Genomic DNA, 25,459 nt, shown 5'->3' with positions numbered 1-25,459 from the left:
CCATTTGGTGAAGTAGTCTGTTGCGGCTAGGACAAATCGAAAGCCTGTGATTTTCTATGGAATAAATGGACCCATGATGTCCAAACCCCACATGTTGAATGGCCAAGGGCTGGCAAGGCAATGTTGATGAGTTCTCAAGCTGGCTGGATGATATTGTGGCCAAATTTTTGGCACTTGATGCATTTGAGTACATACTTTTTTGCATCGATCTGCATTCTTGGCTAGAAGTAGCCTTGTGAGATCTGCATTCTTGGCTAGAAGTAGCCTTGTGAGATTGCTTTGTGAGCTAGAGAGCGACCTCTTGTGTGATTGCCGCATTCTCCCCCATAGATCTCTTTGAAAATCATTTGACCTTGTTCTGGGTTTATACACCTCAGATGAGGTCCTCCGGCAGACTTTCTAAACAGTTTGTCATTTACTAGGCAGTAGCGACCTGACTGGTAGCGAACTTGTATGGCCTTGAGTCGATCTTTTGGTGCTTTGCCTAGTTTGACAGTCTATGATAGGTTGCATCCATGTTTGGCTCATCTGAGTTTCAGAGAGTGGGCATAGGTCACTGACTTCCAGGACGTGCTCATTTTGGTAAGCGGGTCTATTGATTACTTCGATGAGTAGCTTCCTAGGGTCACAGTTAGGTGTTTGGGTCGCTAGGTACGCCAGGCTGTCTGCGTGGCGATTCTCTTCCCGTAAGAAATGGTGTATGGTGACTTTATTAAAAGAAGGCAGTATTTGATTCACAATTTGAAAATATTTAGAAAGGTTACCTTCATTGGTGGTGTACTCGTTGGCGACCTGGCGAACGACCAGTTGTGAATCGCTAAAGACCTTCAACTCCTGGACATCGAGTTCCAACGCCGTGCGTAGCCCCATAATCAGGGTTTCATATTCAGCTTCATTGTTCAAGGTCGCAAAATCAATGCAAACTGATTTTTCCACCATGTTGCCATCTAGTGACACTAGGACTACACCCACTCCGCTGCCACCTGGGTTGCTTGCTCCATCTACGAAAAGTGACCATACAAATGCGTCCTATTGTTTCGTAGTCGGGATGTCGGCCAGTGGTTCCCAATTGAGATCGTCTTGGGAAATTGGCTAAGAAATCTGCAACGACCTGTCCCTTCTGTGAAGTTCTCGGGTGAACTCTATGTGGTGTTCCCCAAGTTCTTCTGCCCATATTGCCATGCAAGTTGTCTTGTTGGCTTTGAGAATGATCTTCTTCAGAGGTAGATCAGTCCGAACTTTGATTGGATGCGCCTGGAAGTTTGACCTGAACTTTCTTGCATAATAAAATAGTGCCAGTACTGCCTTTTCAATTGTGAAATAGTTCTTTTCAGCTGGTAATAGCGTCTTGCTAGTGAAGTAGATCGGCTTTTCAGCGTTCTGCTCCTCTTTGAAGAGAACCGAACTGATGGCAAAATCAGAGACGGCCAAGTATAGCCCAGCGTCTCTCCATCAATTGGTTTTGCTAGTACGGGTGATGTTGTCAGGTATTCTTTGATAGTAGAGAACGCCTAGTGACATTGCTCGTTCTATGAAAACTGTTCACCCTTTTTGAGAATTTGTAAGAAAGGCCAGCATTTCATTACACCAGAAAAGGCGTTTACCAACGGCTATATACGTTACTTATATTTTTACTAATGGTTATATTCGTTAATTCTGGAGCGTCACTGTCACTTAATCCAAATTTAGTAACAGATATAACCGTTACTGATATTAATTTTATTAATAGTTACATCCGTTACTAAAATTCTTTGTAACAGATAGCCAACTGTTGATAGCCCAATTAAATTTGTTATTTCTAACCGATATAAGTGTTATTCAAGTTTGGCAGGAAAAGAAATTTGTATGTCACGAATATATCCGTTAGTAATGGATGTGTCACTTGCTATTTAGTATTGTTTGTAACGAAAATATCCGTTAGTAAACTGTAGCCACTAAAAATAAATAAAATAAAATATAAATAAAATAAAATAAAAAATACTGGGTTATTATAAAAATCATTGTAGCCACCCTACAAATCTAATTCTAGCAAATATGATATAAAAATCACATTCCACAAACTTAATCAACAAATGAATAACAAAAAACAAAACTACCAATCAATTAAACATTATTATAAAAATATAGCCATCAATCTAAATCCCAATTTACAAATCAAACTTACATAGAACAGATCGAATTCACATAACCTAATCTTGGGATGTCTAACATCTTGTCATAGAAGATCGCATTTATGACCCAACTCATTTATGTGCATGCTCACGTCAAAATTGGTCAGAACATTAATCCCTCTATTCAATTCCTAAAATGTTGTAAACACGAACAACAACCTTTTCTTGAGTACCTGCAACAAATAAGAAATCGATTAAGACACATACAATTAAAGGAATAGAGCTAAGCAATTAACAAGTAAATTGCCAACTTCCATGCACGAATACAAACCTAACCCCTAGGTAAGTCAACAAGTAAAAGGGATGTACTACATGAGGATGGACTAGTTGCACTAGCAAGGAGTTAAAAACCCTAAGAGCTTCAACATTTCTCACACCTCCAATATCTCTCTCACTGCTTCAACTTCTACTCAAGATATCTTTCATGTGCAGCTTCCTCAAATAGTTAGTTTACATCACATTGCATAATATTATATGCAGACAATCATATCTTCACTAACTTCGTTTCTAGAAAAAAATTGTATCCAATCAAATCAATTTTAAGACTATAAGTACATGAATTTACATTTTAGTATAACTAAAACAAGACTAACTGCAACTTTTTTCACAATTCTTCATCAGCAATCACATTCTAATTTGTAGAGTGGTTATTTAATTTGGGTATCCATATTTTATCCAAGAGTTATACGCAATCAAGAAATAATTAACTTGAAGTAAATAGCTAAAATAGGATCATTATGAAGAAAAATCATGGATGAATAATAATAATAAAAAAAAAAAGAGTAAAACCTTAACAAATTTGTGGATTGGCTCTGTATCAATGCCAGAGATCTCAATTGCTTCTTGGGTCTTCTTAGAAGCAACTTCAATAGCTGGTTCAGCAATCTTCACCACTTGATCACCAGATTTTTGCAAGATAGGCAATACTAATCTGTTAAATCCTTGATTAACATTCTTAGAAAATTCCAAAACGCCAGTGCCCACTTCTTGAACTTGACTGATCGCACTCTCCACCTAAAAAAAACAAAAATTCGACAAAATTGTAAGATGGACATGTGAGGAAACTGAAATAATGAGAATTAGTAAACTCACCTTTGCGGTTTCTGTACGAAATGTCAGTGCTTGGTCTTCTTTAGATACTCTACACAACCAAAATAACGTGAGTGATACTACCAAGTGCACAAACAAGCATTTACCTGGGTAATAACAGAGAGAAAGAAAAGAGTCCCTAAATATTTCTTTAAAGAGTAACTTGCATCACCTCAGCTTTCCATCAGCCTCATCTCCAACATCTGGCTTCTTGTCAATCTCACTCCTTACCTTGTGAAGTAAAGCAAAGTCCAAACCCTTCACCAAATGTGTATGCTCCACGTCACCTAGATAATTTTCATGCAACAACATCAAAAACCTTTGTTCAGTATAGTTTCCCAATCATGAGATGATGAAGTATGTTGATGCGACTTTTTATTGTAAACAAACAAGATCAACAGAGATCAGGTTGCTATTTCGTGTGCCTAAATAGTGTTTGTGCCTCTGTCTGCGCAAGACAAAAAAAAAGGGGGGGGGGGGGGGGGTAATAATACTTGACACAACCAACCTCCAAGATACTTCTTGTTCTCAATGGATATCTTAAGCATCAGCCAACCTACAAAAGATAAATGTAGCATAATGCCTGAGATAAACGAAGAGCAACTGAATCCCAAGCAATGGATAACAACAAGAAATTACCTTAGACCAACATTGCCAGGAGGAGCAACAGCATGAAAGGAGCCCAACTCAGTAGGTTCATGGTCAGGATTTTGATCCTCTCTACGCTCCTTTGCACGATCTCGATATTAGTCAGACTAAATGATCCCCTTGATCTCATGGACTGTGTGAGTATCATAAAAAGCTGCATCAGTAGGGCGTCCATAATTGGGAGGTTTGAGAAAACTTGCCTGGGGGACTGCAGTATCCGGACCACCTCGCACCCACCAATGGCTCTCAGTGGGGTGCCCTGGATCACCCGGGTTGTGATGCCTAATCACGCTTTCACGAAAGTTGGGAGTCGAGCTGGAGGCCCCAAAATGACTTTGTAATCGTTCTTCAATAGGAAAGCCCCAGTTTCTTCCAAATCTTTCTTCTCTTTGTGTAGGATTATTGATCCATAATTCTCCAATATTAATAGTCACTTCATCAGGTGAAGTATTGACTGAAGGGGAAGGCCGAGAGGTGTAATACCAGTCGAGCAAGTACGGGTAATTCTTTTGATCTGGGTCTATCAGCCACATCGAACCCATGTGGTAACCGGCTATGGGAGCAGTACTTGCGTTATCATAGAAGACATCCCTAGCGATATAGCCTTGGTCTCTGAAATTTGGGGCGAATTGACATGTCAGAAGATGCAAATGAGTTTGTGTGGTTCTCAATTGCAACTTTTGCTCCCTGAAATTACGAAGATTTGATAAAAAATCCTTTCCCTGAGCATCTGGCTCCCACATGGGATAAATGCCCTGAAAGCTGCAGAACCATAAATAAAAACAGTTACAAGGTAGATATTATCAACAGTCCAGCAAATTTCAAGAAAGATGAGACTATAGTGAGACAGTAAATAACTACCTTAAGAATCATTCCATAACTAAACCCTCTGTGTGTGCATGGAAAAGTGGTTAAAAGCAACATTACCAACAAATATTCCTTATATACTTTCACTTTGATCAGTAAACTACAGTTTATTGAAGATTACAGATTTAGAGCCAACCACCAGAAGAGAGATTACATTGCTCATGCATCCTAAACAAGGCACTAATAAAGCACACCACACAAGACCACTTTACATGAAGTTCCAATAAAATGGCATCCATATTACACTCAAAATCTTGAAAATTGAACTTAATCAATTTATAAACATTGAATCTGGAATTTATGACATGAAGTTAATATTGCAACATTTAAACCCACCCCAACAGATCTACATGATGTATAGGTTCAAAATCCATGAGATCCAGTACGTAGAGGAAATATATACTAGTTCTCCAATCAAACGTATACACAGCGCGACATAGAACATAACAGATTTACCTGAAATAACATCTCAAAATCTACCCAAATAACATCACTGTTTCATTGCAACGCCATCTCTTTGGCATATAATGTGTATGTCGAGCCACCGAAAACATTGCCCCTTCTGGATCAAGGACCTGGAGTTCATCTGTCACCACAGCTCAGCTGATAGCTGTTACAGCTCCAAAAACTGCAGTATACCAAAGCAAGTTGCGACCATAAATCTGCAGATGTGCCATACCAAATTATATCAAATGAAAAAAATATAAAAAAAATACATCTGCTTTACTCATTTAAGAATTGTGTTGGACATGACATGAAAAAAAACATGTACCTGACCCTCCGGTAAAGATTCTTCCAGAAATGCAATAATGACCAGACTGCCATCACCCACAACTCTTTCATGCAATCCAAAAGAAGAGTCAACAAAGTTTCCCATCCCAATCCCAACCTCCCCAATAGTTTCTTTCTCGGTGTCTTCCATCTCAATAGCAACATCACCAGTGGTTGTTTCCCCAATATTTGCAACCACTGGAGGATGAACGGCAATGTTAGATAAGTCCTCACCATGTAAAGTCCATACACAATAGGACTTCTCTATACCGTTTGAGACTAAATGGTGCCCAACATCTTTATAAGTCAACCAATACCTATTTCGACACTTCTTGCACAGGCAAGGACACTTCTTCCCACCCAACTTCCACTTTGCAAATTTAAGAAAAACCTCGACTCCCATAGAATAGACTGTGCCGCCTCTTTCCTTTTCACTCATCCATTCTTTGTTTATTGGTTCTGACATTCTATACTATATTTAGACACTAAGGGAAATAATGATCAGCATAAATAACAGACAACTAGTTATCCAAGTACAACCAAAAAGCAAGAAACAAACGGCATCATAAGTATAAATAACAGACACTTTATATACATAAAATAAAAACCAAATAAAACCAAGAAGTCCAACACGTGCGCTAAATACAAACACATTTAAATACTACGCAGCTCACAAGATAAAACCAATGCATAAATGATCTGAAAGTTATGATTCTAATCATGCATAAGTAAATAATTATAATTAACCCCCAGACATAATTACATGCCGAATGTGTCAAAATTCACAATGAGTATGTAAATAAATGCACTTATCAAAAAAAAACAAAAAAAAAAGTAAGTAAATAAATGCAAAATTCTTTCCCAATCATACCTGAGTAAGTTTTCTATTAAGCAACCCTTAGTTGGCGACGACCTTCACTGTAAAAAAATCCAAATGGCTTCTTCCTCGCCTGCAAATTACACACTGTGATGTTAATCTCTATAGTAATATGAACGTAATTTGGATTCTTCAATTTTGACTAGCATGCGTTATGATTTTTTTTTATTAATAGTACAATCCCACAATATAATTATGTTGAGTTGGTAATCTCAAACTCCATTATATATGCCTTTATTCTCAATCCTAGAAAGAAATCAGTGTTTATTCTTGTACTGAACTTGTTCGAAATTCTAAACCCAAACATAAAAACTAACACAGCTCAATGGGATTTCTTCATTTTGCAAAACTCTAACTACAAGTTGTTGATTCAAACTAGCTCTGTTCACTTTAAATTCAAACTGTTAACCGCAATTAGAAAAATGAATTAAAATCCCCATTAACAGCGAGAGGGAGAACCGACCGAGGAGCTTACCTAATTGAAGTTGTTCCAATTAAGAAACATGTTTCCAAACAACCACGTGAATTGAGAGAGAGAGAGAGAGTGATCTTTCAATGGTAAAAAAGTAACCTTTTTTTCATCGAGAATCTAAAGTGAGAGATGCAACAAAAATTGAAGAAAAAAGATCGAAACCTTGCCTGGTTCGTCGGTAAAGGCTTGCCTCACTAACGTAGCTAGGGTTTTACGGAGATAGAGAAGAAGATGCTTCAGAAAATAGGGTTATACCGAGAGGGTTTTCTGTTTCCTTAATAACGAAAAGGAGAAGAAACGGAAATTATAAGCAAGAAATGGGCCTCATCTCCAGGATTCTGATCCTGGTACATAAAAAAAACCTCCCATTCGGCCCGCGCCACATAACCTCCTCTATAATTCGTAATTAGTCTGGACATGTAGACACTCTAGCTGTGCTTCCTCAATTGAAGAGGGGAGAGCTATAATATATATATAGAGATAATCTCCCTATTTTTGAGAAAAAATAAATTACAATCTCTTTTGTTTATCTTCTTATTTTTTTCTCTCCTTTTTACCCTTTGAAAAAAAAAAAAAAACTCCGTTTTCACTCATTGTTTCTCCTTCAATAAATTTAATTTCTTTACTTTCTCTTCTATTATGTTCAATTTTAAAAGGTCTTTTTAGAAAAATTTCATTTACGATTCAAAAATCATGTATGATTATGCTATAGAGGAGTTTGGTTCATTGGAAGATTTGATCTTGAATCAACTCATTCATCTCTTCAACTTGTTTTTTGAATGAAAAATAACGATCTTCACTTCCAATTGGGGGGGGGGATCAATTTTTAATTTCTTTTTCAATTCAACTTCATGTGTATTGAAAAAAATTAGTGCAAATTTATCTTTCCAACTGGTGAATTTGGATATGTTTGCTTTCACTCTTCTTTGTTTCTCTCTGGTGGATTAGTTTTCGACTTTTCGTCAAAATTTTATTTTTTTTCAATTAATTTATTTCTTTTCCGGTGTTATAAATGGACATTTCAATGTGCAAAAAAATTAGCATAGCAAGTTGACTATGTAAATTTATTTTTGCATAGAAATTTGACTATGCAAATTTAGTTTTGCATAACAATTCGGTATGTAAATTTATTTTTGCATAGAAATTTGACTATACAAATTTAGTTTTGCATAGCATTTTGGTATATAAATTTATTTTTGCATAGAAATTTGACTATGCAAATTTAGTTTTGCATAACATTTTGATATGTAAATTTATTTTTGCATAGCAAATTGACTATATCAAATCGACTGTGCAAATTTATTTTTGCATGACAAGTTGACTACGCAAATTGATTTTTACATAATAATTTCGAATGAAAATGTATTTTTGCTTAGCATTTTAACTATGTAAAATTGTTTTTGCATATATTTTTCAATATGTGAAATAGTAATTGTAGTGTATTATGTAAAAACAAATATGATTTTTCAAACAAATTTTGGATTATTTAGCTTTTAGCTTTGCAAAACCATACATATCTTGAAAAAATAGAGGCTTTTGTGGTATTTTAGTTTAGACTTTTCTTTTTGTGTGGAGAAACAAGTATTTTTACATTTATCTTCACCTTTAGTTTTTATTTTTATTTGTTTAGATTTTTTGCAAGAAAAAAGATATATCTTTGTATTGGGTTTATTATTTCTTTTTATTTTTCAATAGAAAAAAGGACGTAGAAAAAGATGAGAACCTAGTTCTCTGTTCAGGAGCTAAGTTACAGGGGGGTATTTGTGTCCATTTAAGTTGTGGTTTTGTTTTTGAAAAAAATAGGGAGGTTTTATGAGTGCTCTCACTGGGGAGGAGTTTTTATAGACCTAATTATGCACTCAGGAAGATTTATCGTAAAACCTGAAATTATAAGTGTTAGCCGAAAAATACTGCCTGCTCCTGATTTTCTTTTTCTTTTTAAATTTATTTAATTTCATTTGGATCAATTTTTCCATTTGCTCACGGATATAAGTGTTAGCATATCCTAACCTAATCGTGAAACTATTAATAAATATTAATTCTGGACTTTAAGTAACGCTTGTGGTCATAGGTAACGGATATATCCATTACTTAATGCGTAACAGTTATTTCCGTTACTTACTAAAAATTTGCTCTGTTACAAAATAGCGGTTATGGTTTGTCTGAAGCTCTCGATATGAATCGGTTTAGAGCTGCCACCATCCCAAACAGTTTCTGTATTTGCTTCTTTGTTTTTAGATATGGCATATCCAATAACGCTCCAATCTGATTTGGGTTTGCTTCTATCCCTCGTTGAGATACCTGATATCCAAGAAATTTCTCGAAGGACGCTCCGAAGAGGCATTTCTCGTGGTTGAGCTTCATCTGAGTTCACCTAAATCTGGAGAATGCTTGTTTGAGATGGCCCAAGTGGTCTCCAACTTTCTTGCTTTTTACCACCATGTCGTCTATGTAGACCTCCATGGTATCACCTAACATGTCTTGGAACATATCGGTGACCAATCGTTAGTAGGTCGCTCCGGCGTTCTTTAGGCCGAACGGGAGGACGTTGTAATAGTAGATGCCTTGCTCTGTTACAAATGAGATTTTTTTCTTAGTCATCTTCAGCCAGTGGGATTTGGCTACAGCCATTGTAGGCATCCATGAACAATAGGAGTTCGTGGACAGCGGTTTGGTCCACGAGTTGGTCGATTCTTGGTAAGGGGAAGCCATCTTTAGGGGTTTCTTGGTTGACATTGGTGAAGTCGACACATAGGCGAACTGTGCCGTTCTTCTTTGGGACTGCCACAATGTTAGTAATCCACTCGGGGTACTCCACTTTTCTAATGAAGCCTACTTTTTTGAGATTGTCGATCTCGTCATTTATTGCTTTTTTGAACCTAAGGGAAAGTTTCCTAGGTCGTTGGCGAACTGGTTTAGCATTTGGGTTCACATTTAACTTATGGTATACAATATTGGGGTCAATTCTAGGCACATCAATGTACGATCGACCAAACAAAAACATCTTTATTTAATGATAAAAAAAACTTACAAGTTGTGTCTTGAGAGTAGGGTCAAGGTTAGCTCCTCCATAAACGAACTTGGGGTCATCCTCAGTTCCTAGGTTGACATTTTCCTTCAACTCAGTCTAAGTAGCCGTTTCAGTGGGGTGAGCGACCTTTGGGCTCTTAATCTCTGGCGGTGTTTCCTTGACCGAAAGGGGTGGGGTGACCTCTGGAGTTTGAGCTTCTGGAGGGGTGTGTTGGACCAAGCCCTCCATGTTCTCCTTTGTCAGTTCGCTTTGGGGGGCCTTGGTCAGGATCTTGACCTCAGAGATGAAGTATTCTGCCATCTTAGCTTTAGCGATCTCTCCTTTGTCTATGAGTGAAGCCCCAGTAGGCTTGTTGAGTGAGAGGATCTGATTGCAATTATGGGCATCGAGCTAGTTGCTTCTAAGCTCCATCATTCCTCTGGGGCCAGGGAACCGTAAAACTTGATGAAGTGTTGATGGAACTGGTTGCATCTTGTGGATCCAACGTCATCCTAAAATAGCAGTATATGACGAGTTGACATCCAGAATGTTGAAACGTGTGTTGATGCTGACTTTGTCTGTGTGTGACCCAACTGAGACAGGTAGAATGATGTCTCCTATTGGGTCATCTTGTGATCCGTTGAAACCATAGAAGGGGGCTCTTGGATCGATCATGACTGACCTGGGCATGTTCATCTCCTTTAGAGTTCGGTAGAATAAGATGTCACACGAACTGCCTGGGTCTGTCAGGACGCGCTTGACAGTCCAGTCGCTGATCTTGACGGGGACTACCAGGGTGTCATTGTGTGGGAGACACACCTTGTTGAGATCGGCCTCAGTAAAAGTGATGTCTCCTAAGTTGCGGGCTGTTGCATGTGGGGCAGGAGCCGCTTGGGAGGAGAATTGCTAGACCTCATGCAGAGCGCCTACTCGTCTCCTTTTCTCCCTGGAGGACGCGACAAAGTCGTCCTGAAATGTGATCATATTGATTGTTCTGTGATTCACCCTGTCAGAAGAGTGTTGGCGGCGTTCATGGCGAGAATGCTTATTGGTGTGTCCTCTAGCGTGTGAACGAGGTCGTTGGTGGTGGCGTGGAAGAGATCGGCTTCGTTCTAGGCTAGCCATGAGCTCATGGGTCATGGCTCATGGCTCATGGCGCAGGTCGCCATCGGCTATATCAGTATAGTGCTTGATATGACCTGCCTCAATGAGGTCTTGGAGGTAGTGCTTGAGTTCGTAGCAGTCGTTGGTCTCATGGCACTTTGCTTTGTGGAAAGCATAGTATGGCTTTCCTGGTGTGTCTTCTGGTCGCTTTACCGCAAGTCAGTAATAGGCCGCTATTTTTATTTTCTCCAGTATGTAGCTTAGAGATCTTGTCAGCACAACGAACTCGCATTTCGTGTGCATCCTGGTACCAGACTTCTGTCCTTGAGGTCTGGGTCGTTTGTTTGAGGACGGGGCAGCATCTGAAATTGCTGCGACTTCCACTTGTTCACCGTCATTATCTAAAGCTTCCTATAGCTTTATATACTTGTACACTCGAGTGTACAAGTCTTCTAACTTTTCAGGACGCTCCTTCATGAGCAACTTGTATAGCCATATGCTTTTCCGGATTGCCTTGGTGAATGCCAAGGTTGCAAAGGACTCTTGGAGGTCGCTTTCTATGGACAACAAGTTTGTCTTGAATCATCCTAAAAAGGAGCGAATTGACTCGTCTTTCTTCTGAGACAGCATGAAAAGTGAGTCTACATTGGTTTTCTTATGTCTGTTGTGGACGAAATGGTTAGCGAACTGATAAGTTAGCTTTTCAAAACTATCGACGGAGTTTGGTTCCAGCGAATAAAACTAGTCGAGAGCTCCTTCTTTCAGACTTGCAGGAAATAGGCGGCACTACAAGTAGTCGAACTCTTGTGCACTATAGAGTGCGAGGCTCTGGATGTAGTGAGCTACGTGTTGACCGGGAGACGAACTTCCATCAAACATCGTGAAGCGCGGCTGTATGAAATCGTGCAGGGAGGGCTTACTGAGTATCTTCGGAGTGAATGGGGATGTTCGATAAGTTTTCAGCATCTTCTGGACGATTTGAGTGGCGTCCTTCTTCACAGCACTCTAGTCAATTCGCTGGGATAGCTCGTTGATTTGTTGATTCACCTCGTTAATGTCGTCTTTGGCTGTGACTCCGTTGGGGTTCTGGGCTGCCACTTGAGTTTCTCCCGTCGTAAGAGGGTGATGTTGTCATTCATGTTTCCCATCTGTGTGGCCATGACCTTCATTTGATCTTGGAGGCTTTCCATGCTTCGTGGGCTTGAAAATTACCGATTCTAGGAAGATGGTTGAAATAAATGGAAATTTTGAGTAGACGAATTTTCAAGTAATTCGATCCACAAACGACGCCAATGTAAAGGATGCTTTTGGTTCTCCTTACAAATGTAGGCTTGCTCAAAGGATTGGGATGTTTGGATTGAATTGACCGAGTTCGTATGGACGAACTGCCTACGTATCAAGTTCTCTCTAGAGGGGGGAACTTGAATCAGGTCAGACGTAGTTCCTCATCCTCTTTATATATGTAAGATGCCTGCGCCTTCTGCTCTCCCGCTTCAGGTCAGATCCAGGTCTTCAAGTCACTTATGAGCCATGATGGCGAGCTATGGAGAATCAATGAGCTGCATGCTTGATGTTTTGGTCTTGATGGGTGTAATAAAGGCTTACGTTACGAGCGAGTAGTTGTGGAGCGAGAGGAGTGAGCGCTATGGAGGTCGTTTCTTAGTGAGATCGCCTACTCGACTCGAACCACTTTGAAGCGAGCTCGAAGGTCGAGTACGAGAGATCGGTTGGTGGTGACATCACTCTGGGCACGAGTTGTGGAGGTTGCTTGTCTGAGTTGAGTCACTATGAAGCGAGTTCTGAGAACGAGGATACAAGGTTGGTTGCTAGTTCCGTATATGCTGGACACGTGTGTGGTATTCATTGGATGTGAATATTACTCCCTCATAACTATAATGGATACACCCATTAATAGTCACATAGATAAAGATACAATCATGTGGACACCAAATCCGATAGGGAAGTTTACTTCAAGTTCAGCTTATAAGGCATTAAAGAAAACGTCCAACTGCAAAGGTGTCTTGGGGCAGATTGGCATGGGGTAAATGGGTAATCCCTAAACATTCATTCTCATGCTGGCAAATTTTCTCTGGGAGCTTGCCAACACAGGATCGCTTGATAAAGAAGAAGGTACTGAATCATTAATCCTTATGCTGCCTTTGTAACCACGAGAGGGAGAATACTAAACACTTATTTTTGCGAGTGTGTATACTCCAAAGAAGTTTGGAAGGGCATCAAGAATACCATTGGTATAGTGACTGATGAAACAAACTATAACAAAGAGTGGTCTAGTATACTAAAATTATGCCGAAAGAAGAATGGGGTAGCAGAAGTTTACAAAGTGTATGTATGTGCAGCAGTTAACTATATATGGAATGAAAGAAACAATAACAGGAGATTTAGTAATGCTAGATGTCCACCTAATGTGTTGAGGGAGCGATTACTCAGAGATCTCAAATTCTTTTTACAAGCCACACTGAATACACTCACTGATTCGGCTCTAACTAGAGCTCCTATTCAAAGATTGGGGCTGCAAGTTGAGATGAGACTGAAGGAAAATATTGAATGTATGTGGGTAAAGCCTGATCAGGCCTGCAAAGCTTAATACAAATGGATCTATAACAGAGGACTCAGCCGGTAATGGTGGTGCAATCAGAGACCATGCAGGAGAAGTGTTGCTTGCATTCAATGGAAGCAACTCGGGTAAATGCATACTCACTCAGGAGCTATTGGCTATCAGAACTAGACTGGAAGGATGCATTATGAAAGGATTCAAGAAAGTGGTGGTGGCCTCAGACTCTTTACATGCAGTCAAGTGCATTAACAAGATTGAAGCCCACATGGTACTGCCTCAATCTTGTTTTGAGCATTCAATGCTTGTGTCCTCTTTTTGAAATTATCTCTTTTATACATGTTTATAGGGAGACAAATAGGCTTGTCATCTAGCTACAGTAGGTAAGTGTTTAGAAGAGAATGTAGTGTATTTCATACTCCTCTTGATCTTTAAAGTGATATTATTGTAAAAGAGGAGATAGCCAATAGGCTGTACACTAGGTTGGTTTCTTAATACAGGTGAGGGTCTGCCTAACCCTAGCTTAACCTTCAAAAAAAAAAAAAAAACTTAGCTCTATATCCAATCAAGCATTGTTACTTGCACTGACATCGTTGGAAGATCTCGTTCTGTTCAACTGTTCTGTTTTGCCTATATTTAACATTAGTCAGTAGGTAAAAGTCCAATAAGATGTTATCAATTTTTCTCTTTGAATCTGCGTACAATGTTGTAAAATACTAAATGCGATTCTGCTTGCAACACAGAGTTTATTTGTTCTTGACATAACAATTTTCTTTTCGTGATTATGTTGTTCAAGCTATTGTTTTCCAACTGCTTCAAAGCATTCTTCTCTCTTTTTTTGGCTAATCAACTTCCAATTAAGTATTCCACTGCTCCATATTTCAAATGGTTAGTGTTGTGAGTCAGCCTTACTGCTTGCTAAATTGCATGGAGTTTGACTTTTGCATAACACTTTGTTATCACTAATATTTGTTTGCTTAGGTTTCCCACAACTTTTTGTAAGCTGGAGATCACACATTCCGCCTTATCCACTAAACAGTACGTATAAGTTTCCGCCAATTAATAATGATTCCAAGTACTTAAAGAATGATTACAACTTTAGTGTTGTACTCTTCTTATTGTGTCTAGCAATCAGTAACTTAATCATGAAGTTATGTAATACGTTTCCATTATGTTAAGAAAGTAGGACCAGGATCCAAGTCATGTGTTTGCTTGGATCTTTGTATAGTTCATGCAAATATGAACGACAGAGAAAAAGTTCGATGGACACTGACAAATTCAAAAGTCACTGGAATGACTGGATAGTGCTCCATTTCACTTGCTTGTGTAAGCCATGACTAGATTCATTTATTTTTGTCAATGGAAGTCCTGAATAAAGCCACAAATTAAAAATATATACATATATGAAAGACAACTTGCGGATTCTCTTAGAGGCCTAGTGACATCAAGAGCAAAAGTTCCAATTTTAGCTAGTTTAAGTGTTTCCTTTTTCCTTGCTTGACAAAGATTGACTCATCAAGTGAAAATTGGATGGTCTGGTTTCTTAGAGGAAAGGCGCAAGAAGTGCATAAACAATAACAAAGAGTCTTTTCTACTAGGAAAGGAGGGCTTTAAAGCAAATATGTTTGGAAGCACCAAAGGTCACCATGCTTCTTCTGTATCTATTAATATTACAGTATATTCTTTCGAATCACATGTGAAATATTTTCAAGATATATACCTTTGTTTGGGGTAAACAAAGTTCAAATAAAGTTGTGTTTGGGTCTCTAGCTAGCTAAAGGTTTGGACTTCCCTGTTTTAACTCCAAATGTAGACAGAGGTAGGGCTCCATTACTAACATAACTGTTCATGGAGGGGAAAAAAGACAAAGGCGGGGAACCTAGAAAGAAACTAGTCATAAAAAAGAAATATTATTAGTAATATTAAAAGTTTAGAGCACTGCTTTGAATGAACATCCTTTTAGGGTCTAACTGCAATATTGTGTTTACAGGTTCCATAATACGTGAACTGTTGGTTGAGATCAAGAGAAAATGGTACTTAGTATACTCGGATGGCTTAGATTGTTACGTGTTACAATTTTTCTAAAGAAAACAAAATACAAATGCATGTGCAGAGTTGTGGTTACTAGCTTGCTAGTTAGAAATGGTGATAGAGTTCATTCATGTCGAACAGTGGAAGTCACTTCAACTACCAACTTAAAAGATAGAGTTTTGAGTTACTGGAAGATCTATCTTTCCTTCTCCAAGGGACTGAAAATGTAATACTACGTATATGAGACAACCCAAGTTCTAATAACAAAGTCTGCAAGATTTAGGTACTCTGAACAGGGATTCCCACTAGAAGCAAATTCCAAGAGTCAATATGTTGTACTGAAAAAAAAAACGACAGAAAAAATAGAAGCCAAAAAGTAGACCCACTCTCACTCTCTCAGTATATAGTGGTATCTAGCTTGCCAAATACAGAAAAGATTTGCTGACCTATGGTTTTGGTGTAACACACAACAAAACTTAAAAGCAAAAGCAGAGCTTAGCCCTTAATTAACTTATAATAGTTGGTATACTTATTTGTAAATGTTCTGTTGATGTATTCCATCGGTTTAATTTGTTGTACACCATAAAAACTCAAAGAATCTGCTTTAACATAATTGTTAATGATTGATTTCCTTGAACCTTTTCTTTCACTAAATAAAGAGGAATTTTCAACAGTGATACCATCCCTCTAACTAATGAAAATCCTAGGCCCTAGTGTAGGTTCAGCTATTATTTAGATTGTGACAGGTCAGCAAAAATGATATTAATTAGCTAGTAGGTACAGCACGTTTATGCTTATCACAATTTCGAGTACGTATTCGTAATCTAATGTTGATGGGAGATCAATGACGAAACCTTGAGTTGGTCAATGAGATCCTACTCCTGGTAATACCATGCATTTTGTCCATTTCTTTGTCATTCTTAGTAATCTGATGAAACCATTCCAATGTATGGGAACTAAAACTTATTTACCAAGTAACATAATTAAACCAGGAAGCAGAACCTGAGCCCAAGGCGGCTTTATAGCTAGCTGAGAGGTCTGAGATAAAGTCTGTCAACTACCTGAGCTAAAGGATAAATCCCAGCCCCAGCCCAACCCTTCCCCAGAAATTAATGAATGCATATATAAGGACTCTTATGCTAAAAGAGTTTAATCTTGATACTACTGATCTAAGGTGAACAGTATTGATATTGTAGAGAAAAAGGAGTTTTTTTCTCTTTTTTACGAGTAGGTTGTCAGGCGCAAACGCACTCAAAGTATGCCTGGCCTAAGGCGCGCCCACACTATATTGAGAGTGAATTGAGAGCTCTTGTAACCTGTTACTCTGTGCATCTAGTAAAGCTTGGAACTCACTATGTGGATTAAGCACATTGTCGAACCACGTTATATCCGTGTCTTATGGTTTGTTCTCTTTTACATTAATTTTTTTACTTTATATGTTTGTTATTTGATATTGAGAAGTGTTAGGATAGTACTTTGAGGGTGTTGAAGTCTTGTCTAATAAGAAGGATCAATCCTTGTGTAGGATTGATCTATTGAGAGTGGATAACATTGTTTTCGCAGTTGTTTATCCACAACAATTGATATCAGAGTGAGGTATACGACCTAAGATTTTGAGTTTTGGTGAAGAACCATAGTGCTCGGAATTTACGTAGATAAGGTGTTCAATAAAATTCCTGAGTGAGATATTTTTTGGATTATTGTGTGTGACTTGAAAAATGGCTCCTAAGATGTCAAATGCTAGATTTGAAGTAGAGAAATTTAATGAGAATAATAACTTTGGGATTTGGCAAATCCAAGTAAAGGACATCCCCATCCAACAAGATTTGCACAAGACTTTAAAGGGGATTAAATCAAAGACGGCGAGTATGAGTGATGATGATTAGGAAGAGTTCGATCTACAAGCTTGTTCATCAATCCGGTTGTGTCTTGCTAATGAGGTCATATATAATGTGATGGGAGAAAATACCGCTGCTAGTATTTGGCTCTAGCTAGAATCTATGTATATGACCAAGAGCATGACGAACAAGATGTACCTTAAGAAGCGTCTTTATCTGTACATGATGGTGGATGGTTCAACAATGCAAGAGCACGTTAGTGAGTTCCGTCGATGCCTAGCGGATTATTTGAATGTTGGTATGAAGATGGATGATGAGGATCAAGCGGCATATTTAATATTCTCTTTTCCCGAAAGCTATGAGCATCTAATGACTACTTTTATGAACAGAGAAGATATTGATCTTGACGAATTTCAAAGTGTTCTTCTTTCTTATGAGTTGATGAAGAAGACACGAGTTAAGAATAACATTGATGCAGAACAAGAGCTAGTGGCAAGAGAAAGGTCGTATGAACAGGCCTCTACAAGCAATGAAAGGTCTAGGTCCACGTCAAAGAAGCCGCTGAAACATGTGAAGTGCTACAATTGCGAAGAAAATGGACATTACGCAAGTAATTGTCCTCACTTGAAGAAAGATAACAAGAACAATGGTAAGAAGAAAGGTAAGGCTAAAGTTTAGGCAAGTTTTGCTTCAGGCTCTGAAGGGGACGATGTGAGTCTCTGTGTGTCCACACAAGAGTATATGGCCGAAAGGTGGATTCTTGATACTGGGTGTTCCTACCATATGTGCCCGAATAGAAAGTGGTTTATTTATTATGAGAGCATTGATGGTGGTTCCATTTTGATAGGTAATGACGTTGCTTGTAGGACGGTAGGAATTGGAACTATACGAGTCAAGATGCATGATGGTGTAGTGAGGACTTTAACCGATGTGAGGCATGTTCCTGAGCTAAAGAAGAACCTTATTTCTCTTGGTACCTTGGATTCCAAAGGCCACAAGTTTATGGAGGAAGGTGGAGTCCTAAAGATTGTTAGTGGCTCTTTAGTTGTTATGAAGGGTCAAAGACATGGAACCTTATATACTTTGATGGGTAGTACGGTAATAGGCGATATAACAGTGGGTGCATGTAGTGATGATTCTGAGTGTACTAAGATGTGACATATGCGTTTTGGGCATATGAGTGAAAATGGTTTGTCTGAGTTATGCAAGCAAGGGTTCTTGAAGGACTTGAAGAAGCCAAGTATGGGGTTCTGTGAGTATTGTGTCTATGGGAAGCAGTGCAGAGTCAAGTTCAGTTCAAGCAAGCACACGACAACAGGCATCATTGATTATGTGCATACGGATGTTTCGGGACCCTCCAGAGTGGCTTCAAAAGGAGGTAACCGTTATTATGTCTCATTCATTGATGATCATACTCGCTATGTGTGGGTGTATATGATGAAAACGAAGGATGAAGTGTTTGAGATATTTAAGAAGTGGAAGGCAAGGGTTGAGAATCGCATAGATAGAAAGGTGAAGACTTTAAGGTCTGACAATGGTATTGAGTATACCTATGGGCCTTTCCAAGAGTTTTGTGCGCAATAGAGTATTGCTAGACACTAGATAGTCAAGGGCACGCCTCAGCAAAATGGGATGGCAGAGAGGATGAATAGAACATTATTTGAAAAAGAGAGATGTTTGTTGTCTAATGCTAGTCTAGGCAAAGAGTATTGGGCAGATGCAGTGTCCATGACATGTTACCTGTACAATAGGTCACCAATTCTAGCTATAGATTGCAAGACGCCTTATGAGGTGTGGTCAGGTAACCCAGCTGATTATAGTATTTTGCAAGTATTTAGATCGGCTGCTTACTACCATGTGAGGGAAAGCAAGCTAGATCCTAGAGCTGAGAAAACAATATTCTTGAGCTTCGCAAATGGGGTAAAGGGATACAGATTGTGGTATCTAGAAGACCACAAGTTTCTGGTCAGCAGATCAAGATGTTACCTTTGATGAGATTTCCGTGTTATTTTCAGTAAGCCGAAAAAAGCTGTGCAGAATGGTGAGTTTATAGAAATTCAAGCTACTGAGCTTGAGTTGTCTGATGCAGTAGATGACTAGTTGGTTCATGATGAGGTACCAGATCATGGAACCACGCAACAACAGGAAGAAGAGTATGAGCATTCGCAACTTGTAATGGCTGACCCTAGGCCAAAGAGACAAGTTAAGGAAGTGCACAAGTATGGGCACGATAAACCGGTGAAACACTATGGTTAGGTGGATTTAGTGGCATATGCACTGAATATTGAAGATGATGAGCCAGATAGCTTCAAGGAAGCTGTTAGAGATGCTCATTACAGAGATTGGTTGGTTGCTATGCAGGAAGAGATGAAATCTCTTGATAAAAATCACACATGGGACCTTGTTTTATTGCCAAAGGGCAAAAGGACTATCGGTAGTAAATGGATGTTCAGAAAGAAAGAAGTTCTTCCTGAGTCTAACATTAATGGGTACAAGGCAAGAGTGGTAGCAAAGGGTTTCTCACAGAAGGAAAGAGTCGACTACAATAAGATATTTTCCACGGTGGTCAAACATACTTCCATTCGTGTGTTATTGAGTTTAGTTGCTCACTTCGACTTGGAGTTAGAGCAACTTGATGTGAAAACTGCTTTCTTGCATAAAGACTTGGAGGAAGAGATCTATATGAGACAACTTGAAGGCTTTGTTGTTGCTAAGAAAGAAGATCATGTGTGCAAGTTGAATCGATCATTGTATGGCTTAAAGCAATCGCCAAGGCAATGGTACAAACACTTTGACACGTTCATGATGCAACATGACTATACCCGAAGTAAGTATGACTGTTGTGTTTACTTTTGTAGGCTTAGTGGTAATGACTTCATTTTTCTTTTGCTTTATGTGGATGACATGCTTATTGCTTTCAAAAGCATAGTGGAGATAGACAAGTTGAAATCTCAACTTAGCTCTGAGTTTGAGATGAAAGACTTAGGTGGAGCCAAGAAGATATTGGGAATGGAGATTGACAGAGATAGGAAGAAGCGATGGATAGTTGTATCTCAGAAGAAATACCTTCAGAAAGTAATTTCTCATTTTGGCATGGAGAATGCAAAGTCGGTTTCTACTCCTTTGGCTGGGCATTTTAGGCTTTTAGCTAAGTTCTCTCCTAGTTCGGTGGATGAACAAAATCATATGGCTCATGTTCTTTATGCTAGTGCAGTGGGCAGTTTGATGTATGCTATGGTGTGCACACGCCTAGACATTTCACAGGCAGTCAGTGTAATAAGCAGGTATATGGCAAATCCTGGGAAGCAGCATTGGGAGGTAGTGAAATGGGTATTGAGGTACTTGAAGAGTACCTTGGATATGGGATTAGTTTATGGTGGAGGTACTTGTTATGTCAGTAGTTATGTGGATTCAGATTATGCTGATGATCTAGATAGATGACGATCAACTACTAGTTACGTGTTTATGATGCATGGTGCACCGGTTAGTTAGAGGTCTATGCTACAGGCTACAGTTGCTCTATCTACTACAGAGGCAGAGTATATGGCAGTGGCAGAGGCAGTGAAAGAGGCACTATGGCTTTGAGGTCTTCTGGATGATATGGGTACGGTATTGAGCAGAACAGTGTTGCTTTGTATTGTGATAGTCAGAGTGCTATTTATTTGGCAAAGAACTAGGTTCATCATGTTCCAACCAAGCATATTGATGTCTGTTATCACTTTGTATGGGATGTCATTGAGGATGGTAATGTAGCACTTGAGAAAGTGGATACCCATGACAATCCTGTTGACATGCTGACGAAGGTTGTCGCCAAAGTTAAGTTTCAACACTGTTTGGCCTTGCTCCAAATCCTACATGTTTGATTAGAGCCCTTTGTGGGCATGGCCTTTTGAGGCAGTTGACAGCAAGTTCAGGGACTAGTGCTTCTTGCTGAATGTGTTCGGCTTGATTTTATGTGTTAAAACCTCACCGAGGTGGAGAATGTAGAGAAAAATGAGTTTTTTTTTTCTCTCTTTGGCGAACAGGTTATCGGCCAAGACGCCGAAGCCGGCGCATGCTCGCCTGGCCTAAACCGCGCCAGCGCTCACAGATTTCAAAGAAATTGATCCTTCGGGAGACGATTACAAAACAAAAGTTTTTTCTAAAGAAAACCTAACCTAACCAATACTAGAACAGAGAGAAAGATTGAGAGTGAGTGTTTATTCTTTGTGAGTGAATTGAGAGCTCTTGTAACCTGTTACTCTGTGCATCTAGTAAAGCTTAGAACTCACCGTGTGGATTAGGCACATTGCTAAACCATGTTATATCTGTGTCTTGTGGTTTGTTCTCTTTTACATCAATTTCTTTACTTTATATGTTTATTATTTGATATTGAAAAGTGTTGGGATAGTACTTGGAGGGTGTTGAAGTCTTGTCTAGTAAGAAGAATCAATCATTGTGTAGGCTTGATCTATTAAGAGTGGATAACGTTGTTTCTGCAGTTGTTTATCCACAACAGATATCGTATTGATAAGCTGTACTGTGCAACTATTACTCTTCAGTAGGTTGTTGCCGTGTTGCCTTTTTATGTTTATAGTCCATCAGAAAGTAATACAAATGATTGAGACTGTCATATATATGTAGGGCAATTAGCACTTAAAAGGGAAAGGGTGAACTAGTGTTACCCCATACTAGATGGGCCAATTAGGATTTCCCCCTACTAGATGGGAAATTAGGGTCTCCCCCAAATACACACAAAAAATTTTGGTCAACCCAATTTGACTTTTTTTTTGGTGTGTATTTAGGGAGGAGACCCTAATTTCCCATCTAGTGGGGGGAAATCCTAATTGGCTTATCTAGGGGGGGTAATATTGGTTAACCCAAAGGGAAATGGAGTCCGAGTTGTTGTGTTTTTTTGGAGGCGGGTGGCGAGGGGTGACATCTAGTGGTTTCAGACTAACTCATCAAAGGAAGCCTGAGATATAGGGATGAGGGCATGAACAGTACACTTCCCCATATTTTGAGGGTATAATGAAAAATCTAATAAATGTGACACCAAATTGAGGAATATGTGCCATTATTTTCGAGAGATATTGCAGTGTCTCCTCTCTGTAATTTGTTTTCTCTTTCTGCCATTGGACAAAGAGGAGGATCTCTCTCGCTCATACGAGTACACAGAGTACACATCACGATTATAGACATGATTTTCTCCTCCATGAGATAGTGAATATAAAGTACTTGAAAAACAGAGGAAAATATGAAAATAAAAACTATTTTACATAAATCACCCTAAAGCTATAGGTATAGGAAGATATTGCGTGAGATAATCTGTTAAAAGGTCAGAACAAAGTATTAGGACGGTAATTATAATCGCTTAGGCATAGGTTTGCTATAATTAATTCATGGGCTTTTTAGACTTTGGTCCTACGCATAGTTGGTTTATTAAATTTTGGTCCAAAAAAATTTGAATATTAGACTTTAGTCTTAGTTCGTCAAACAGAACTAGGACTAAAGTCTAATATTCAAGCTTTTCTAGATCAAAATCTAATAAACCAGCTATGCATATAACCAATGTCTAAAAAACCTTTAATTCATTATAATACACAAACATGTTAGTCAACTAAAGGGGAAATTGTGAGAATTTTGAATATCAATTCTCCCCTAGAAACACACATGGAAATGAATATTTCAAACAATGACTACCTGTTGAGATATATGAATAGTAGTATGCCACATTATGGGTTTTAGTCCCACATTTGAGTATGTAGTTGTGATGCTAGGCTGCAATGACTACATGGATCTGTTGTAGTGTAAGCTGGTTTTTAATCCTTATTGGTCCAAACTGATTTATGGTTCTCATCATACCAACCATGCATATTTTGAGGAAATCCACTGCTTAGGCGCCAGAGATAATCTTGCCACATTGTAAAACTAGATCTAGCTAGGTATGGAATGATTTATATGCTTCTTAAGTTACCAGCCATGCAAATCTTGAGGAACATCTACAACATTTGGTCCATGGATAATATTGCCAGGTTATCTTCCACTGGAGGTGACTAGTCTATTGCTAAAATTAAAAGAGATTAAAACTCAGGAAAACCACTTTTTGTTTTCTCTTCAGAATATGTGGTGTGGCATAGTAGAAGATTGTAATTTTAATGGTAAGGGGCCCCTTTCTCTCTCTCACTTTTGGCCATTACAAATACACATCCACCCCTTCAGTTTCGCTCACACTCATTCCTCTTCAATCTAGTTACCTCAAGTTTTCTCAGGACACAAGTTTGTTACAACCTCCCCTTTCATCTTTATTGAGACTCCATCTCCAAGCCGTGCCCAAAACATCCTTCTAATCTTCCAGCTTCTCAAAAACTGAATCATGTCTACGACCACCGTGTTGAGAGGACTACAATCTTGCTTAGATCCCCAGCTTATTGAACCATTAACACTTCGCCTCAAATTGGCTCCTTATAACTCACATTCTCCGCAACCTATCACACAGGCCGCGGTCACTCATGTGTCAGATTCAGAATCCGAGGAGCCTGAGTTATATGACTATATAGGACAAAATAACAGCAACAGCAACACTCCAAATGGTGAATTTGGTGGATGGAGCTTTATTGAGTCTCTCACCAAGGAAGCAAATGAAGAGAAGGAGACACCTTATGTCCACCCTCTTGATAAGCGTTCTTTGTCTACGCTTAGCAATAAGAGCTTGGAATTGTGCACTGAGAGTTTAGGTAGCGAAACTGGTAGTGACATTGGTGACGACAATGATATGTACAATTCTTCTTCTTCATCAGACTCCGAGAGTAGGAAGTCCCCAACAAGGGTGAGATCAAGATTTTGCCACCTCCCACAAAAGAAGACCACTCGTCGATCTTTTCCTCCCCCTTTAACTTCAATAAGTGGTTCTGATTATGTCCAGTTTACACCTCACCGTGAAGGTGGACGACTTGTAATCAAAGCCGTCACCATTGCATCTACACCAACCTGTTTTGAAGCTGAAAGGGCCCACGGCCGCCTTAGACTCCATTTAGCAAAAAATCATAACAATTCAGATGAAGACACTGATAGTGAAAAAAAAGTCCAAGAACAAGTTCATTACACGTGCTTGAATGAGAAGAAAAATGGGAATACTTGTACTGTTGAAAGTGAAAAGGCAATAGTGAAGTATCAAAGACCTTGCAGGTACAGGGACAATGGACATGGGAACAAAAGTTTGTTAAATTGGAAACCATTTTTGGGAGTAGCCATTTAGTGACTTAGAGCTGATTTGGATCTCTCCAACTGCACTAGTTATAATTAAGTACCTGTCCTTTTTTCTTAGTTTAGCTTCCGTGTTTTTTCCCCTTTTTTTTTGTGAGCTTTTTGGAGCTCATTATGTGAATTTTTTCTAACTTATGTTTTGATAACATAAGCTAATGAAAGTAGTATTATTCTGTTACGATCCAAATTGTATTTAATTCAATGAGCCGTGGTTCCCTAATGCCCGTGTACATCCCAGCCATAAACTGTATGTTCTCGCTGCATTTTGATTGATAACAATCGACTGTGTACCGAGATGACCTCGATCTATCTATGTACCTGAACGTATACTTAATTAAGTCCGTTCTATCTCATGAAACAGATTAAAAGACATTTTGACAGTTAGGATTGCTGGCGACAAATCACATGTCCCTTTTAACTTAAGCATTCAATGCATTTAGATAGCTATACAAAAAACGTGCAACCATGTGCATAAACACTCACATAATCAAATGAAAAACAGAAGTGAAACATGTTAATTCGGGTTTGGTACTTGAGGTACCATAAACAGAAACTACATGTGTTTTTTTTTAAAACAGTGATAGGGTCGTGATTGAACAGAAACTGCATGTTAGCATGTAGTTGTGCAGATCCATTGCTTTCTGTTGTTATCAGTTTTTAATACCATATATGTATGTTTACCCGTTGCTTAAGAGATTTTACCTTAGTTTCATGACCATATCTCAATTGAAAAGTTCATATCAGACTGTTTTATTGGTTCACCG

General features: G+C 38.8%; 2 protein-coding genes across 11 annotated transcripts; one reads left to right on the top strand and one right to left on the bottom strand.

Annotated features, from left to right (window-relative positions):
• Nucleotides 1–2,093: 2,093 nt before the first annotated feature.
• LOC147517975 (uncharacterized) lies at nt 2,094–7,339 on the bottom strand. Of its 10 annotated transcripts, none has more exons than XM_086590007.1 (10): nt 7,058–7,311; nt 6,418–6,491; nt 5,548–6,031; nt 5,232–5,437; nt 3,900–4,670; nt 3,769–3,816; nt 3,433–3,547; nt 3,264–3,312; nt 2,961–3,185; nt 2,094–2,344 (listed from the first exon to the last, which is right to left on the bottom strand). In XM_086590007.1, the coding sequence occupies exons 6-10, from the start codon at nt 3,806–3,808 to the stop codon at nt 2,303–2,305; spliced, it is 471 nt and encodes a 156-aa protein (XP_086446133.1). In that variant the 5' UTR covers nt 3,809–3,816; nt 3,900–4,670; nt 5,232–5,437; nt 5,548–6,031; nt 6,418–6,491; nt 7,058–7,311; the 3' UTR covers nt 2,094–2,302. The 10 variants fall into 10 exon arrangements, 4 of the variants coding, with proteins under 4 accessions (XP_086446133.1, XP_086446136.1, XP_086446134.1 ...); XM_086590010.1 differs by having other exon boundaries at nt 5,232–5,403; XM_086590008.1 differs by having other exon boundaries at nt 5,548–6,018.
• Nucleotides 7,340–23,582: 16,243 nt separating this feature from the next.
• Nucleotides 23,583–24,873, top strand: LOC147517974 (protein FANTASTIC FOUR 2-like). Its single transcript, XM_086590005.1, has one exon. It carries the CDS (start codon nt 23,806–23,808, stop codon nt 24,685–24,687), a length of 882 nt encoding a protein of 293 aa, XP_086446131.1. The 5' UTR covers nt 23,583–23,805; the 3' UTR covers nt 24,688–24,873.
• The last annotated feature ends 586 nt before the right edge of the window (nt 24,874–25,459 follow it).

The sequence above is a fragment of the Coptis chinensis genome, chromosome 2, assembly GCF_015680905.1.
Source record: "Coptis chinensis isolate HL-2020 chromosome 2, ASM1568090v1, whole genome shotgun sequence".
NCBI lineage: Eukaryota > Viridiplantae > Streptophyta > Magnoliopsida > Ranunculales > Ranunculaceae > Coptis > Coptis chinensis.
This window is presented reverse-complemented; position numbering and strand designations above follow the sequence as displayed.

What these genes read in the sequence shown, in the direction of transcription:
- LOC147517975 (XM_086590007.1), bottom strand. Translation starts at nt 3,808, where the DNA reads ATGCTTAAGATATCCATTGAGAACAAGAAGTATCTTGGAG. An exon ending in TTCGTACAGAAACCGCAAAG is followed by an intron (nt 3,186 to 3,263) that starts GTGAGTTTACTA and finishes TGTTTTTTTTAG; the next exon opens with GTGGAGAGTGCGATCAGTCA. An exon ending in CAATCCACAAATTTGTTAAG is followed by an intron (nt 2,345 to 2,960) that starts GTTTTACTCTTT and finishes TATTTGTTGCAG; the next exon opens with GTACTCAAGAAAAGGTTGTT.
- LOC147517974 (XM_086590005.1), top strand. Translation starts at nt 23,806, where the DNA reads ATGTCTACGACCACCGTGTTGAGAGGACTACAATCTTGCTTAGATCCC.